Below are 19,235 nucleotides of genomic sequence, written 5' to 3' on the forward strand. Positions count from 1 at the left end.
CCCAGAATGAGCTGGAACATGTTGCCGGTGAGAGGGAGGTCTGGGTCAGCCTGCTTGGCCTGCTGCCACCGCGACCCGACCCCGGATAAGCGGAGGAAAATGGATGGATGGATGGAATCTTTAGGGTTCATGAGGGAGGATCAAACATAGTCTGTACTGTAGCCTTCTAGTACATTTGAGGGTAACAGGAGGGGGAAAACCATCTCAAGCTATGCCTTTTTTGAGTGAGGATGGATGTTATTCTCTGGGTTTTGGTAGGTCATGCCTGAGTTAAAAAAGGATAGAGCTGAAACAGCCACTTTATAATTGGAGCTGAGTCAGCAGGTGAATGATTGCAAATCTGCCCTATGGGATCATCACCATCATTATGATGTATCAGAGAAAGGGAAAAAAGGGTTATTACTGTTGTGTGTAACCTTGCCCTGGGCCCTGCTAATTAGTTAGACTAATACCAAACACTGCCAGCTCCAGATAGGCTGTCACTCTAGCAAAGTCCAGAGTCGGTGTTGCATGTGTAGAGTGATACTGAGACAGTGGAAGTGAGGAGTATGGAGGCTGTCCTTTAACCTTGAGTTCAAGACCCCTGGACAGCAAACATCCATCCTGCTGAACTGTCCTAGAGCTCAGGCAGACACTGAATTCCTACCTGCTCCTGAGATGTTCAGCCAAATGAGAACTTCCCTCTTCAATCAATAGTATAAGACATCATTAGTCCCTCCAGTGTCATTGCTAAATCATTTAAAATTGGCTTTGTCATGCAGAATTTAGGGACGCTGCCCGCTGTCAAATAGCCGCGGTCCACTTAATGTAACACATGATTTAAAGGTTGGGACCGACAAGGGGTTTATTCTCCAGATTGTGTGGGTGTAAGAAAACTAACATGGTTAATTACATGGGCTGCCAACAAACCAGCAGTGATTTCCCCCGGTGGTTGTAAAGGATCTCTGTTACTATGAGGCATTTACTCCGACCTTATCCCATGAGACAGGCTCAGAGTACTGTAGGCTGTGCAGCAGTCGTTAAATAAACCCCACACTGCCTAATCCACTCAACATCAGCTCATTCATGACCACAGAGTGGAGCGGACAGTAGACATGTATGAGTATTTATCTGGTTTAATCTGGATGATCTGCATATTTGTTCACTGCACATCATGACCGGACATAAAGTCTTTTTGAGAGGCAGAGACAGAGGTTCTCCAGAAATCTGATGTTTTCTGTTGTTTTTATACCTATATGGCACAAATGTCTAGGTGGGGGTTAGTCCATTTTGACTGATACACTATCAGAAGACCTCTATTTTCCAAATCATGGGCTGAGATAATTAATTTATAATTGTCAATGATGATGTATCTTGATGGCGATAAAGTTGTGATAATCAGTTGAATCAATGAGGGTATACCCATGCCAGTGCTTCCTCAGTGAGACAACAACCTCTGTGTTAATCTCCCAACTGGCATTGGCCTTTAGCCTCCCAGCAGCTACAGCCGCTGGTGCTGGGGTTGTTTTTGAAAGGGAGAATATCCCACTATAAGCTTGACTCTACCAGCTCGGTTGGTCCATTCATTTTTAATCTGTTAGGTATGTGGAGCAATTTGGATCGGGCAGCCAGGCCTTGGCCCCTAATCCGCGGATCTCACCACGGCAAATGACTGCCCACACCCAGGAATGACCCCCACGGTCTCCAAACGCGCTCTCTGTTTATTTATGCCTCTTGTTGTTATCATTGGCCCCCTGATCTCCGCTTTGGCTGGGAGCCAGGAAAAGACAATAGGACAAGGCTGACCGTCAGAAAGAGCACAGTTGAATGATCGCATAAAGTAAGTCAGAATAGAAAAGTCTCCGAAAAGAGAAAGGCACCGATGATGAGGACTCAATGAGGATCCAATGGTGCTGGTTGGACTTTTGGTGTCAACTTTGTCCCAGACTTTTTCCAAAGCTGGCCCCCTTCCACAGATAAATGTCTCACCTTCCCTCATCTGCTGTTTTGCTATCTTTTGGGAGCGGTTCAGCTCAGCGGTTCATGGGAAATACGCGCCCGGGAGATGAAGCGTTGGCGTGTCAACGATAACCTGCGTGTCACTCCAAGATACCGCCGGCGGCTCTCCGTAAAAAAAACCCGTGGCTTTGTCTTCTGTCAGTGTCGCCATCACAGCTAAACGCCTGTGACTGCACAGCTCATCGCCAGAGAGAGGTGTCATCCCAGAGATGTATCAGCCTGCAACATGTCCCCGTCTCTTTGCTGGTCCACTCGAGGTGCAAAAGTGGACTGACTCAGGGTAGTGTGTGTGTCTGTTTGTGTATGTACTTGTGTGGCTGTCCTTGTGAGAGTAGATTTGAGTTTAAGCACATTGAAGTGGGGGCCATTTTGGTAAAGTGAGCTCATTTTGGCCTGTTCCCACTTCTTCATGGAGTTATGACCATGGCCAGATAAACCTGTTTGAAGGCCTCAGGGCAGAATTGGCCGTTCGACTGGCCCATCTGGCCTCCCAGCTCCCGTCAAGATACTGAACTCCCGAAGGCTGTCCCATCGGTATATGAATGTGCGTGAATGGGTGAATGCTGACCTGGTAGTGCACACCACTTTGTAGGGTCGGAAGACTAGAAAGGAGCTACATAAATGCCGTCCATTTACCACTAGCATTTGGGATAAGCAAACATTTCAAAGAGTTTATAAAGACGGTTTCTTTTCAGATCTTCATTAGCACAAATCTCAAGCCAGGTCTCAGATCAGCCTCTTGTCCCAGTTCCCACCACCAAACGCATGAGCTCAGTCCTGTTTCTGCATTTAGCATTTCCTCTCCCCACTATGACTCCCGCCAAGAGACGTCAACGGAATCCTCTGTCACTTCTGAAATTACAGCTGCGGTGCCAAGTTACGCCATTTGGCTTCTCCTCACGTGCGGCCCGGCCCGCCTTGTAAACACACGTTAACACCTGAGATTTGCACTCGTTACACACCTCTGTGTGTAATTAAATGAAGCGGTGATTGCAATTACAGATGGAGACAATTGCATCTATTTATGAGAGCAGCTGGATGTTCCCCCAGCTACAGAATCACAAACATGTCCCATGAATCATCTTCTGGCAACAATGGTGAGTTGGCGCTCGCATCTGAGGAATGATATTGGAACTAAGTCTTGTAAAAATATCACTCACTTTGTAGTCATTGTAGTGAACAATTTGAGCATTCTTTCCCCATAAACTCGCCTTGGAAACAGTTTTTATCTGAAAATTAGTTGCTAACGAAATAGCATTCAAGACAGACAAGAACATACACATAAGTTTTCAGCATTCTCTCAGTCTCAGTACAATACATACGACGCACAGACCCGATTAGACCAACATTATAATGTGGTGCGATTAGTGTTGTCAGAGCACACAGGGACAGGAGTATTCTTAGATTTTGTTTACCTATTGAATTACATTTTGTAATCCCTTGTATGTATTTCTTCCATGATTTGTAGAGTAGTCCAAATCTAGCCCTCTAGTATTTATAGCTCTTGCAGTTACAGTGCACTAGTGATGGTGTAGTTCACACCATTAGAATGTTCATCCCTGCACAGTATAAAGCTCCAACTAGCATTAGCTTAGCATAAACACAGGGGGGAAAGTCCAAAGTTAACATTGATTATTTAATCCCAACAAAAAGTATAAAAACAGACCTATATCTCGGCCGGACGCAGTGAATTCCCGAAGTGTCGGCCGGTGCCGAACAGAACCCACACGTAACCCCGTGTAAACCCACAACCTTTTGTTTTCACGTGTGTCTCCAGTCTTCAAGCTTCCAGCTTCTGGCTGTGGCTTCACAATGTATTTCTGTGTCTGTGTGTGCGTTGATGTTAGATGTTTCAATGCTCCCTGTGTTTGTATGTTTGTACAGTATGTTCTTCCACACTCTGCCTCCTGGGAATTTGAAAATAAAGTAAATGTGCGTGCGCACCTGTGTTTGTGTTCAGTCTTGTCAGTTCGTGAGGGGCTGATGGTGTCAGACGGCCTAACTGTGAAGAGGTCATCCCTCTGGAGGCTCCCTATGCTATAGCTCCATCCCTCCTGTTCATTACCATGTTGTCAAAATCTCTGGCAGCACTCCCCCTCCTTTTCCTCCGGTCTCTCACTCGCCTGCTCTCGTTCTGTGCCAGCTCCAGCCGGTGTGAGGGATCAGGAGCCGGGGTTGCCGTGGCAACTTGTCCCATCCCTATCGCCAAATGGATCATCCCTGGATTGTGTCGCCACCTCCGCCTCCCCACAAAGCAAACACTAAACAGACACACACACCAACTTCTTCCCCTCTGCCTCTTGTTTCCCCAACTTAAAAACAAACGATTTTGATTTATCTATGTTTTCGTTCCCTTCCTCTCTTCCTCTCTTCATCCGTCACTATATTTTCCCTGAGTCAGCCAGGTTGGTCAGCTGACCTTTCGTGCAGCAGCCAGAGTAAGATGAAATAGGCCTTCATCAGAGGCTTGTTTTTCATGATGCTTTTCTGGGATCTCCCATCATGCCTCCTCCATTGGCAAGGATACCTTTCCTGTGGGTCTCTGACAGGTAAGTACTGCATGTGGACAACACATGGATGCAAGCAGACACAAGCAGACACAAGCAGACACACAAGGATGCTGCTTTTCTCAGAATAAAAACTCTGACATCTCTTAGAGGGAGAGCTGCCCTTGAGGTGGAAATAATCCTACTGGATCAGTTAAACCACATGAAAGTAAGACTTCAACAACATTTCTCTGCACTGAAGCCTGGTGAAAAGGTAAAGGGTAAAACAAGCGGTGCTGTGCAGCTGACATTATGAATCACCAACTTATGTTATTAGCATCTAATCGACGAATGTCACCAACAATCAAAATGTGAGCCTTGTGATGGCACTAAAGGAAAAGTCAAGATAAGATCAAAGTCATCAGGATTCATCCTCTGGGGACTATGAAAATGGTGGACCAACATTGCCATCCCTATATAGAGCCACTCCACTATCACCGCTAAAAAAAGTGTGCCCTGAATTTACATAGATTTTTACATTAACCTCTGTCTTTTAATTGCCGTTCAAGTTTGCTACCTGCGCTCAATAAACTGTGCTTCTTGCTGCCTCGAGGCCACTGTTGCCAAGTTTCAAAGAAAAGTATCTCTCAGCTGATCAAAGAGTTGAGGGAGAGTTGCCAGGTGATGTTATTATTTTCCACATGAATAGATACCCTGCAGCGCCAGGCTCTCAGAGGAGAGACAGGCCCACACTGTACTGTATATCAAGCGCACTGTGATCAACACATCACTTTAGATTAGACACGACAGTGCTGCAAGTGGACACGCGCTGGCGTCGGCCGCACCAATTTACCACCAGGAGCCTCGGGAGCCGGCGCACTGCTCCCCACGGCTCAAATAAAACCGCTAAATTTGTCACCTGGGAAGTCACTAAATCGAGTTACATTTTCCCCTGGCTCTGAAAAATGTTTGATTAAACCCAAATTCAAATCTGCCAATACACATTACTCCACACACGCACATGCATCATCGACCCTGCCTAATATCTTGACAGGACAATCCATTTAAAACATGTCATACAAGGTGAAGTTGCCCCCTGATGAATCTCCTGCATTGATTTACGGCTAATGACATTGAGAGATGAATGCAAAAAGCTCCTACATTTAGCTTATTGACACGCCGCATCGAGTGACAGATTGCTGACTGAGAATCTTATTCGAGGAAAGTAAAGCTACCGTCAGCTAATTGACAGTATAAAGGGCTAAATAAAGAATGCGGCTTTAATCTACGGGGGTATTTATAGTGTCGCTCCTGGATGTCTCCTTCAAATGTAATCAGTGACTAAATTCAGTGTGTTAATGTCTCCAAAAGCTCCTGAATGTCTCTGTTTCTGTTTTTTCAGGGCCCCGAGATCTAAGAGCTGAATTATTATTTGTCAGTATTCAATTCTGACGGACCAAATATCAAGTGAGCCAGTATAAATCCACATCCGTCAGAGTTAATCGCCTCTGTGAGTGCACAAACAACTCACCAGTGAAAACCCCAAGAAGTAATCACTGACAATCAACACCGATTAACAAATAGTTTGACATTTTGGGCTCATTTTCTTTCCTGCTGGGAGTCGAGCGAGAACAGTGATACCACTCTCCAATGCCTGTCTGTTTAATATGAGGATAGAGTCAGGAGGAGATTAGCTTAGCGTAGCATAATTTATTTATCTGTGTCCAAAATAGTAAATGGAGTAACTCATTTTTACATTTACAGGCTAAACAAATGAGATACAACATATTAACTAGTGAGCGTTTGAGGTTCTGATGAGCGTTTTTTTTTTTACTTTGAAACAGTGTCGTGCTAGTTGTTTACTTCCAGTCTTTTTGCTAAGCTAAGCTAACTGTCTCTTTGGTCTAGCTTCAAATTTAGCCTACAGACATGAGAGTGGTATCTATCATCTCACATTACTTTCGGCGGGAAAGTGAATGAAATGTGGAACTATTTCCTAAACGTTAAGATAAATTGCTGTGTGACGTAGAGCCAGTGAAATCTTGCACATGCTATTTTTGTTTTGTACATTCTAGTTCCAGTGCAACAATTGAATCTGCCTGGGTTTTGAAGTAAACACTGAGGACTAGTGTCAGTCAAACAAGGGTGGAAACCAACGAGTCTTAGTTTACTGAAGTCGTAATGGTGTAATTAAACACAATTAATTAGAGCTGCCAAGCAGCTGATGGTGTCACACCATCAGCTGCCAAGCAGCTGATGGTGTGACACCATCAGTGCACCTCACATGGCCTCAATGTAACAGGAGCCTGAGCTTGCCTCCAGGGCAAGGGAAACTATAGAAGCAACTACAGGATTCAGTTTCTCTTATAGGGCACCTCTGAAGGCAACTGGCCTCATTAGACACCACACAGTTATTTAGAGGTAAGAAGGGACGTCACCTGGAGAATCACCTACAGAATGTATCACATTAGTTAAGGTTTTTGAATGTCCTCTGGGGACAATGAATCTGGGTACCGAATTTCATGCCATTTAGGGCTGGGTATCGTTAAAAAAACGTTACGATACCATTACCCATATGAGTGCCCTTAAAGTGATACGATACATAACCCTTTTTTCTAGCTTTGGGTACAAATACCAAGATAATTCAGGCATTGTTTGACTGGTGAAGCTTCAATACTACTTGGTATTGCGTTATTTCGAGGATACCCAGCCCGAATGCCAATCGATCCAATTGTTGTTGAAATGGCACTAAAGGAAAAGTCAAGATAAGATCAAAGTCATCAGGATTCATCCTCTGGGGACCATGACTGTCTGTATTAAATTTCATGGCAACCCATCCTAAGGTTGAGATATTACAGTCAGGACAAAAATGGTGGACCAACATTGCCATAGAGCTAAAAGAAGTGTGCCCTGAATTTAAATATATTCTTACACTAACCTCTGTCTTTTAATTGCCGTTCAAGTTTGCTACCTGCGCTGTGCTTCTTACTGCCTCGAGGCCACTGTTGCCATGTTTCAAAGAAAAGTATCTCTCGGCTGATCAAAGAGTTGAGGGAGAGTTGCCAGGTGATGTTATTATTTTCCACATGAATAGATACCCTGCAGCGCCAGGAGGAGAGACAGGCCCACACTGTCCTGTATATCAAGCGCACTGTGATCAACACATCACTTTAGATTAGACACGACAGTGCTGCAAGTGGACACGCGCTGGCGTCGGCCGCACCAATTTACCACCAGGAGCCTCGGGAGCCGACGCACCTCCGAAAGCAACTGTCCTCATTAGACACCACAATGTCATGTAGAGGTGAGGAGGGATGTCACCTGGAGAATCAGCTGGAGGATTCTTTACAACATGAGTTAAGTCTCATGGATGAACAATAAGTTTATATCGCCCTCTGTTGGCGATACCATTTAAACACACCTATCATGTGTCTTGTGTTGGGCTTTCTGCCCGAAAGGTTTTATTTGATCCCCATTGGATTAATTGTGATCATTAATCGCTCTCAAAGGGGGAACACAATGTGAAAGAGGAGCCACGACTTCAAATACACACCATCACGGGTGTCAGTCAACCTCGGCTGGAGGGGTCAAAGCTCAGGGCGTGCTTGATTTCCCGATAGGACCCGCGTCTCGACCGGGTGTCGGCCCGGGCCTGCTGCCAGCGTAGCCGAGTATCGCTCGCTGTCATTAACTATAAAACGACTAAAGAGAGACGAATGAAACTGGAGGAGTGAACTTCGCCAACTGGGAGTAATACACCTGCCCAAGTGCCAGTCTATCTCCATCTGTCTGCTTCCCTTTCTCCATTACTCAGCCCCGAATCACATTCTGTGCGTCTGCACCGTTCAGACCACGACCAGGACCCGGGCCGAGATGAGAGGCTTTGTCACGTCTGGAGAGATCTAAACCACTTAGAGGATGAGCAGTGGTCTGAGCTCCCTTCAGACATCCTAGCGCAGCATTCTGCTGAGAACAAGATCCTGGTGGAGCCCTGTTTAGCCACAGATAGCAGGCTAAGTGCCCTGTTAGTTCACTCCATCCCCAACCCTTCCAGCTCCATTCCCAAGAGCCTCTTAAGAGATGCTGTGCAGCTTCTTTTTTTCCTCTCAAAAGCAGCTGAGCACAGAAAAACACATTTGTCACACTGAGGAGATTTACAGACTGTTACAGCCCATCAACCTCCTCCTACAGTACAGCTTTATAGACACAGGCTGCATTTGTTCAGCTAGTAATGGTAAGTATTTCCTTTTCATTGTATCTATGAGCAGGCCGTCTTCCCATATCGAGTTCAAAAATAAAGCAATATTCCTTCTTTAAACAATGCGTTGGTACTTGACGGGCGGACAGCGGGACGGAGCTCGGGACGGAGCTCGGGACTCCGGTGGTGGTGCTTGGTGCTCAAACATAGTCAAGGTTTCCTCATGTTGAGTTTTTCCCTTGGAGAGTGAACAAACTGAGCACGCGCTGTGCTCACATGAATCTTCCCACGTAGGAAAAGCTATTTACTGACACGTATACCCAGGGGTTATATCCAAGTGGCCAGGGGTTAAAGACTTCGAAAAGAACACTTACTGCCCTGCACTTTGGAGCATCTCATCCGCCAATCAAACCCTCACGTGGACGGCCTCTTTCCGTTGATCCGAGGCGGCAGGAGTCGCTTACAGGCAAATGGAGCAGGAGTCTGGTGAAAGGCAACACGATATATCCAGCCTCCCTCCGGTCACGTGATGTTGGCGCCGTTTGGGTTTCCTTGGGATTCTCCTAATGAGACTCGGCTTAATGAGAAAGGTGTGGAGCCCGGGGGAAGGAGTTGAATATTTGAACAACTTAATGGTCATTAGAGGTTTTAGTCTGTCGGATTCTGATTCTATTTTTAATATGCAGGTTTTATTATTCACGCATCATAGCTGTTAATCTGTGTATGGCAGGTAAAGAACTAAATGGAGATCTCTGCTCTATTGTTTTTTTAAATATTAATGTGTCTACACTGGAAACTCAATAAGGAGAGAATGGCCAAGTTTCCTTTCTGGCTGTCTGACTATATCAATAAGACACCCACATTCATCAAATTACAACCTCCACTTCAGCAGAGTGCAGTACTGTCATCACTGCACAGTTCTATTAACTAGGGAAACTGTTACACCCCGAATGTCACGTTACAATAGCCTTCTCCAGTTCAGTTGATTCACACAAAATATGAATCATAAAAAAGTCATACATTATTAAAGCACAAATGGAACAAAGCTAAAATGCAATTTTGTGCAGGTGGGATGGAATACATTTGTCCCAGAAACAAATGAAAAATATGAATTCATATAAACACCATGACATACTTTCCATCAATCAATATTTGTCGGAAGGCCATTTAAATGATTATTTAATTATTGTACACAGTGAAGACGTGGATGGATTACGGAACAGGCCCAAAGTGTCAACCAGGAAGAGACTCAAAATGACCACAAAGAAACACAAAACAACTACAAAGAGACAAAAAAAGACTGCAGTCATAGAATGACCACAAAGGGACACAAAGCAACTACAAAAAGATTCAAAATGACTACAAAGAGACCCACAAACAACTATAAAAAGTGCAAAAAGGGGCAAAAAAGAGACACATACCGACCAGAAAGAGACTCAAAATGACAACAAAGGAAAAAAAACAGCTTCAAAGAGACACAAAATGACTACAAACAGACCAAAACAACTACGAGTCATAACCTATCCATAAAGTGACACAAAGCAACTACAAAGAGACACAAATCAACTACAAAGAGACACAAAACAACTACAAAGAGACACAAAGCAACTACAAAGAGACACAACGCAACTACAAAGAGACACAAAATGACTACAAGGAGACACAAAATGACTACAAAGACCAAAACAACTACGAGTCATAACCTATCCATAAAGTGACACAAAGCAACTACAAAGAGACACAAATCAACTACAAAGAGACACAAAGCAACTACAAAGAGACACAATGCAACTGCAAAGAGACACAAAATGACTACAAGGAGACACGAAATGACTACAAAGAGACACAAAACCACAGAGATATGGGTGACGACTACAGAGACACAAAACAATACAAACTGCATCTTGCGTCTACGTATAGGAGCGATGTCGAGGGGCCTTTTGCATGTCTGTGCCCAGGGGCCCGTTGACTCATCATCGACCCACGCATACAGGGGAATTACAGTAAGATGTAAAATGAACACAAGGCTACACATAAAGACATGAATGTGATTTAAATGGATTGAAAGGAGCAGAAAGACATGAGGCGAATGGAATATAAAGTGAGCCGTTACATTGCAGTGTAGGACGTGGCCTGATGTGATCCGTGCTCGTCTCAAACATTAAACTGTAAAGCTCATTGGGTACCAGCAGGTGGCGCTCCTCTAGCATAGACGGTGAAGAACACGGACGATGCCATCTTCAGACACAGACGCTTCTTATCGTGTTTGTTCTGAAACTGAACATTTGCACCAAATTCAATGGAAATAAATACATTTGAACTTTATTTTGATTGTCAGCGTCTAAAACACTGCAACACCGTTTTACATTCCACACGTCAGTTTCTCTTCACCTGCCTTTACGTTCTTTAATCAATAAATACAGATTCCAGACATATAAAACAACAAACATCTGAATGCTTTGCATGATAATAAACTGTAATAAATAACTACTAAACAAACACTTCAAATGACATCATCTCCCTCAATCTGGAGCCACGTGAACATGCACTTGTTGTACATTTTAAACAATTAGGTCAGAAACACGATTTATTTCCAATTTAAATGGTATTTTCAGGAATAATTTGTAGTGCGATATAAATGCAGTCCGACAAAAACAACTAAATATCCAAAATGAACAATGGACTCAAATCAACACGTCAAATATAATTTATGTATTCCTGAAGAGCAGCTTCTAGATGTGCTTTTAGTGATCGTGGTGTGTGAGGTAAGATAAGGTTTTAATCACCTATTATTTTTGGGAATAGCATTATGTAAAAATTATGTAAAAACTGAATAAAGAATTGAGTATTCGTCTCCCTTCAATCTGTTACTTATTCTTTTAAATGTCGATTTTTTTATTTTATTGCAAACAACCATTTTTGCTATAAATACATGCAAATATCAAAGAAACCACATTACAATTACAAACCTGTAACAATGAAATAGGTAGTTTAACCGAGTATGTAATTAATTGACTCCGTCAACGACGGCTCCGTTCCATTCAAGTGTACCAGGACCCTGACTCCTGCTCACCTGAGTGGAATGCAGCCGTTTTCACTGTTATCAGTGAAACCTGTGCTTCTCCTGCTGCGATATACAGAAATGTCCGCGAAGAGAAAGCCCTGCAGCGACACATTTAAAGGCTTCTTTATTTGAGTGTCGTAATGTCTTTCACTGACCATGCAGTAACTACTTATAACACAATAAGTGTGCATAATGTAAAGACGAAATGCAATAAAAAAATGTCACAATTTGCCTATAATGCAATAAAAATGTTGAGCGAATGATATAATAAGTTTAAGTTATTACTTTTTATGCAAGATGTTACAAAAGTTCCGGGTAATTTTTTTTTATATACAAATAATAAAATAATTTATATAATGTAATGAACAAATTGCAACTCAGCCATTATTGTCAATTGTTTTTTATGATCTACGTCGAGCACCTCCAACCAATTTTTTGCTGTTTACCAAAATAAAATCTTCTTTATTCATCATATATTGACCGGACAGATTTTCCAGCTATAACCTCGTAATAACGCCCGCTTTAATCTGTGCTTCACACCAAGTCAACTCGTCCTCCTGGTGCAGTGCTTTCTGGGAATATTTCTGATCCAAATGTACACACCAGTCCTTTAGTTCTGCGTGAAGTAACACAGCTTGTTTAACGCTCCTTTAAAGAGCATTTAATGGCCACATTGTGCAGCATTTTGTACGCCGTCAACTCCAACCTTGGATGCGAGTTACCTCCTGAGAAATGGTCCCCTGTAACGCTGCATTTATCTGTGTGGAATGATCTTTTAGTGTGTAAAAAACAACAAAAAAAGGCCTTTTTTTCCTACCCAGCACGCCCTCAAGGTGGCGATACATATCAGGAAGAAAAAGTCCACAAGGCTGCTTCATTTCTGCTCCATCTCAGAAGCAGAAGTAAAAAAATAAATAAACTGATGTCTTCCTGTGCGGTTAATGAGTGGATGAAATAAGGAGCTGTGAATACAAAACGGTACCTTTTTCTAATTCCTCCTTAAACCGCAGCCGGCTGCGAGGGAGATGTTTCCACGAGGAGGAAGAGGCCAACTAGCCGGTTGAATTATAAACACAGGACGAAGAGCACGCGGCCAATGTTGAACCGGGAGAGGTTTGAGGGTGTAAATATCTTTTGTTATCCCACCACAACCCATTTAAATCCCATCAAAGATATCATTAAACCCTTTTCCTGTTTTTTTTGTTCTAATCTCATAAGTACAACGTGACACGTTAAATGATTACTGGCCACGGTACACACAATTATCATCACTTTAATGACAGGTGCGCATTTTTGAAGAATCCGGCGTGTTCATGCGAGGTCAGCGGGGCTGATTGCGGTTCATTCTGAGAGCCTCGGGGTCCTGCATCACTGTGTGTGTGTGTGTGTGGGGGGGGCGGCCTACAGGTGGGCCTTCTCCTCCGGGGGCGTGGGAGTGAAGCAGGAAGTAAGGTAACTAAATCAATATCATGTGAATTATTAAGAGCTTCCTCCATTGTCACGCACCGCGCATCTCCCCCCCGTCCCCCCTCTCTTCCTTCATTTCCCGTTGCAAGTTTCCTCGATGCACACGCCGACTCCACACATGCACGCCAGCCACACACACACACACGTGCACTGGTCTTTAAGCTTACCCTTGTTGGAGTGCTCATTAGTCAGTGCAGTGATGCAGAGTAGCCCTGTCATTAGCTGAGAGCTCTGTGTCCTCCACACCCTTCCCTCTGTTTTATCCTTCTTCCCCTACTAAGGATTCGTCTTCATTTTATCTCAGACGCCGGGGGCATTCCGGAGATCTACATGACAAAGATCTCCCTAATCCCATTGACGTCCAAATACCCTCTGCAGACCGTCTTTATTAGCAGAACTGAGATCAGGTATCCTAATTGCCTTCGCCACTTGTTACTGAAGGAGCTCAAACTGTTGAGGAAAGAGTTTGCTCCACTCTGCCTTTGTTCCCTCCCCTTCGGCCGGTCAGAGATTTAACCCTCGCGTGCTTCGGTGTTGACAGCTCTGTCCAGTGAAGGTATTGTATTTACCATTACGGAAGTAAAACCGTGTCAAAACACTCCATTGCAAGTAAAAGTCCTGCATTCAAAATAAGACAAAAGTATTCTCAGCGAAATGTATTTAGCAGTATTGCTTCTGCCTGATATATTAATGGATGTGACTTTATCATCAGCCAACGTGTCCTCGTACATCGGCTCCTATGGATCGGATACTTTTTTTATTGTTTGAATGCAGTACTTTTACTTCTAATGAAGTATTTTTTACATGTTGTACTGGTACTTGAATAAAGGATCCGAGTACATCTTCCATCACAGCCAGAGATGGATGGTATATGCTGAGTATGGTATAGAGATGTGATGTTTACACCGCTGTCAGCACTCATACAACAGGAAATAAAGGGATTTACTACTTCAGTGGAGAACCAGATCAACTGTATCTTCACCGCTGCGGTTTCATATTTGTATTTTTTTTCTTCTTTCCGCACCAAAACAGACCTTGAGGTATTTCCAGCACAGCTATGATGGATTTGATTTGGCATCCATCTTCACATGAACAGTAAATGTCAGGTTTGGCTGCTAGTACCTTCCGAATCAAAGACTAATGGCCTCTATCATCATTTTTGCAGCAACATTCAACAATTACAGAGTGAGGAATGCATCAGAGAGGAGGCAGAGATAAACATGAGTGCAGCCCCTGTGGAGCAGCGGGCCCCCCGAGTCGAGGGCTTGACTCTCACTGGATTAGAGGACCTCCTGCCCCGCTGTTGCAGTCGTTATAACTAAGACTATCGCCCCCCTGCACCTGTGCATAGCTCACAGCTGAAGGCAGTAGGACCATGTCCATCTTCTGGGAAACCCCAACTATATATTTGCCACCATACCTTTTATAAATTATGTTTCTATACTTATTACATATTTGGCAAAACTAATAAGTAGAATATTAAACATCTGTTCTGGGTTGGTGCATCAGGCTTTGACACATTGCTGCACATACAGTCGTTTATATGGAGCTGCTCTAAAGCCACATTAACAGTTTAAATAGTTTTGTTTGGAAATTTTAAAGGAGCATTTGAATGAATCACATTTCTTAAGAATATTGTGAATGCTGGATGCTGAAAAGCAGCAGCTACACGGCATTGCTGGCTTTAAAACCAATAATGTATGAAAGATGTGGAATGTTTCAAGGTTTGTTGAACTGTAGCTCATTGCTCGCTTTAATCTGTATGACGAAGCAGTTGAAAAACTGTTATTGAGTTGGAAAAGGGTCTGATGAATATGCAGAGGATTTAAAAGTTAAATCATAGACATCACGTTGTAAAAAGAACTCCTGATGTATGAAAGATGAATCAGTAGATACGAATTGTAAATGCATTAAAAAGCAGCTGGGGCAATATGGATGGTTGGAAATTTCAAATGGGAGTTTTTAGAGCAAGGACTGAAAAGAGTAGTGAGAAGGACCATTTTTATTTTGAAAAATGAGGTCCATCCCCAGTTTTCTGTTAAGATACAGTGACTGTTAGGGGCTTTTATTTTGAAGAAAACCCAACCTCGTCCTGTGTTGTCTTTTAAGATACGATTACCTTCTGTGGCTTTTATTTTGAAAAAGTAGGTTCATCCCTAGTGCCTCATCCCTAACCCTAACCCTAACCCCCCCGGTCAGGACCCCCCCCCCCCCCCCAAGCCACAGGGCCCACTCACGTAACAAATCCCGATGTTAACCCCCGCTAACAGTCAACTCCAACCCTCTCCAAGCAGGACCCGCTTTCTAACCCCAGGATTTGCTGGCACACTTCGTCTACCAAAATGTGAAGCCATTGCAGCAAAGCAGGAATTCCCAACCACCACACACACACACACACACACACACACGCATCCTCCATCACTCCCTCCTTCCCTCTCGAGCCCTCGTTCAGCTCTCACGACACTAATGCTTGTTCGCCATGTATAGACCCACGGGTGATAAATCCATCACGAGGAGATATATTTATTCTGTCTCAGGATGCACATCCACCACGCCAAATCCTAATTTGTTTGAGCGGAGACGGGTCCGACAGACTGATGGGATACTCTGCTCCACGCGTGTCGCCCTATCAGTCTTCCTCCTCTTGCTCGCCGTTTTCCTTATCTCTGAGTTGGCCTCTTGTTTACTGGCACCATCAGTTAAACACAACATCCTCCAATATCTGTTCAGCTAATGACTGGGTTGTTAAACCTATCAGTCCGCCGACAGCACAGACACCCAGGGAGGTGTTGGGGAAACGTGTTCTCGACTAAAATCCAAAGCTGTTCGAGAACATCCAAGTAAATTTCCCAGCAGACACTCTCAACAAACTCTGGACTTCTAGCAAAACTCCCCCCCCAAAAAAATGCGAGCTATTTCTGTCTGCATAAACACTCATCCCATCCAACCTGCTGCGTTACCAACTACCATCAACAATGCAATTAATGAACACAACGATGATAGCACCGGGAGGACATTCCTCCTCGCTCATCATGTATTCCGCTCCGCATGCTATTACAAATGACCAAACACTCCATATAATAGCACATCATTTAGCCGATGTCCTTCGCTGGCTCGGCTCCCCGCATACTCCACACTGGCCATCAAAATCTCTGTGATGGAGCACATTAATTACACCCATCCAGAGACAGCTATGATTACAATTTCACACGTTTGAATGGACTACAGCCATTTGTGCCACAAAACTGCAGAGGCAGAGCAATGACTTTGGCGAAACGGGAGGAGGGAGGAAGAGGAGGAGGTGGTGGTGGGGGGTGGGGGGGTTTGTTCGTAATTCTCCGGAGAACTGCAGATGCGGGATATGTGGTCGCGTGGACGCTGACAGCTCTGGCGTTTAAGCAATGCGCTGTAATTGCATGCAAATGGAGCTGAATCTGTATCTTAACACATCTTCATTAGCCGGTTCACACGTCTCTGCAGCTCGGATGGAGGGACAATGGAGGGTTGAAGTTAATTCTTAGTAGGCCTGGTTCTGTTTTCATACTGGACAACTTTAATTAAGCGATAGATTAAGTTCGGGAGGGACGGTTTAATGCATTGAATCCCATGAGTGCTCTCATAAACAGCAGAATGTAATCAGTCAGCGATATCTAATGGGGTTGGAAATAGACACAGACATCTACATTTTCAACTCCAAGAGACACTTTCCCCCCTCTACTTTAAATAGCTGTTAAACTAAATGTCTTTGTTTTATTCTAAAAGAAGTAGCTTTGCAATTTGTTTTTCTTGCAACAAGTTACATGAAAAGATTGAAGCTACAGCCGGAGTTAGCTTAGCATAGAGACTGGAAATAGGGGGACACAGCCAGCGTAGCGCTCTCCAAAAGGTATCAAAATTGACCAAGCAGCACCGCCAAAGCCTGCTAATTAACACATAATAGCTTGTTTGTTTAATGTGTACAAAAGCCGAAGTGTAAAGACGTCATGTTCTGGTCTTACGGTGGATTACATGCCAAACTATTTCTCAGCTGAGAGCAGTGACTTCCTCAACGAGACTTCTCCAAGCAACCAGTGGAGACCGTGAAAGAACCTGCAACGTGTCATTTTTACAAACATGCTAATAACAAGTACACTCTAGAGATATGCTGCCAAGCGAGCTGTTTCCACGCTTTATGCTAGTTCTAGCTTCTGTTGTGTTCAATCATTTAAACACTTACTACATTATTTCCATTGGCAGCACTTTTCGTAAAGCGTATACAATGTTAGGTAGCGACTGCAGACTGTATTGTAGATAAGTAAAGGTGAGAGCTACCACCAGCTGCACATGAGATAGTGTATAACGTTAGCATTTAGCTTGTGGACGTAAACGCTGTTTCCTGTGTTCTTCATCAGCACACACTTCAGCTTCATCATTGGATAGAACAGTCATCTTTTAATCTCACTGATAAAAAGCAATGCAACAGATACAAAGATAACATTTCACATATTATAACCTTGAAAAGTTATATTGTGTTAGCAAACATAGTGGAGCAACATTAGCATTGATCTGGATTTGAGTTTCTGGCTACGCAACAAATGTGAGTCCAACATATATTTTCAATTTAGCTCTGTTTTGCTGAAAACAGCCATCCACTGTTGAACCAATGTTGGTGGTTTGACTGAACCAATACATTTAAGGCCGTAAAAATAAAACCAAAAAAAGAGAAAAATAAAATCCAAGTGCATCACCAAGGGCACAGATTTTGTTGTTCAGGTCTGACTTACAGCTGTGGTGCGTAATAACCACTGATGGGGATGAAGCATGCGGCAGCACACATTATATTCCTTCTCTGTAGCGAAAGGGTGTCTCAGCTCTGTTTTGTCTCGTGTCTGGAATCGTTTTGACCTGTAATCCCCAAGATTATTGTGGCTAAACTGCCCACTGTGTTTTTTCATGCTCTTTATCAACTCCCGGTATGCTAGGCTGAGAGGACTGCTGGCCTCTGGATGCCCTTAACCTGACATTCAGGGATCACATGGGTAGCTCGCTGTGCGCGTGCACGTGTGTCCGAGTGTGTCCGTGGGAGCATGGGCGTCTCCGATGCCCTTGGGGCGGAGACCAGCTCCTAGGAGGTAACAGTAGGTCAGAGGGCGCAGCAATTAGGAAGCAGTTGGAACCATTAATTAGCCGATATATCACTTACACTGTTGATATAGACTGTGTACCATGAGCTGGAAATAACCTTTAGACAACTTTCCCTCCTCATCATATTTCTATTAGGCTTAAGTCGTGCTAATAATTGCCACCCACTCTTTCAGTTCTCCACCTTAAGTAACCCGAAAGCTGGACAAGGATGACATAACATTTAGCAATGATAATGGCATGAAAAATAACAAATAAGTAAGTGAAGCTCCAGGACGACGCCCGGCATTGAGGAAAAAAAACAACCTTTCAACTCCGTGCCCCCGTCTTTAGGCAACGTGTCTCCTGAATTCACATCAGGATTTTTCTTTCTCTCTTTCTTTTTTCTTTTCTTTCGGAGGGTTTCACCTGTGATCCGAGCCCGCCTTGAGCGGTTTGATTTTCCTCTCTCTGTGCCTCCAAGACAGGCTGTGAACTTTCAAAGGCTGCGAGTAAAGCCGCGGTGAAAAACTCGGAGAGGGGTTGGAGGGGGGGGGGACATAGCCTGCGAGCACTGCGGCTGAAAAAAAAAAGGGACGGATTGGGGCGGAGGCTGTGGTTGTTTAGAAAAACCATAGAAATGCGGGTAGCGATGGGGATTGACAAGGCCACCCACGTGAGGGAAGGATAGTCAGAGAGCCGCTACTGAGAAGGGCACAGACCTCTTCATGGAAACGTCATCGAACCCCCCCCCCCCCAGCGTGTGGCAAGCGGGGTGATGTCGTGGCGAGCAACACGCCGGCGATAAGGCTCTTCCCGCTGTTGCGTCACCATCTCTAACCCACGGCCCAAAGGATAAGCGAGGAACACAGTGGCGGCTCCCCGGGAGCAGCGGAGGCCATTTTGCCGAGCCGCCGCGTGA

At 44.1% G+C, this 19,235-nt stretch overlaps 1 protein-coding gene across 5 annotated transcripts in view; it reads right to left on the reverse strand.

Moving 5' to 3' along the window:
- LOC116385963 (potassium voltage-gated channel subfamily H member 7-like) overlaps positions 1-19,235 on the reverse strand; it is a 72,124-nt gene that overhangs the window by 42,358 nt on the left and 10,531 nt on the right. For 2 of the 5 annotated variants that reach the window (XM_031851820.1, XM_031851819.1), the window contains exon 1: positions 13,381-13,541. The exons of 1 other annotated variant lie outside the window; for it this stretch is intronic. In XM_031851820.1, coding sequence (XP_031707680.1) covers positions 13,381-13,432 — 52 coding nt within the window. In that variant the 5' untranslated portion in view covers positions 13,433-13,541. Of the gene's footprint in view, positions 1-13,380; positions 13,544-19,235 lie in introns of those variants that run through there. 2 more of the 5 variants (XM_031851817.1, XM_031851818.1) reach the window with 2 other exon arrangements.

This window comes from Anarrhichthys ocellatus, unplaced genomic scaffold (assembly GCF_004355925.1).
Source record: "Anarrhichthys ocellatus isolate YVR2014 unplaced genomic scaffold, GSC_Weel_1.0 scaffold12, whole genome shotgun sequence".
NCBI lineage: Eukaryota > Metazoa > Chordata > Actinopteri > Perciformes > Anarhichadidae > Anarrhichthys > Anarrhichthys ocellatus.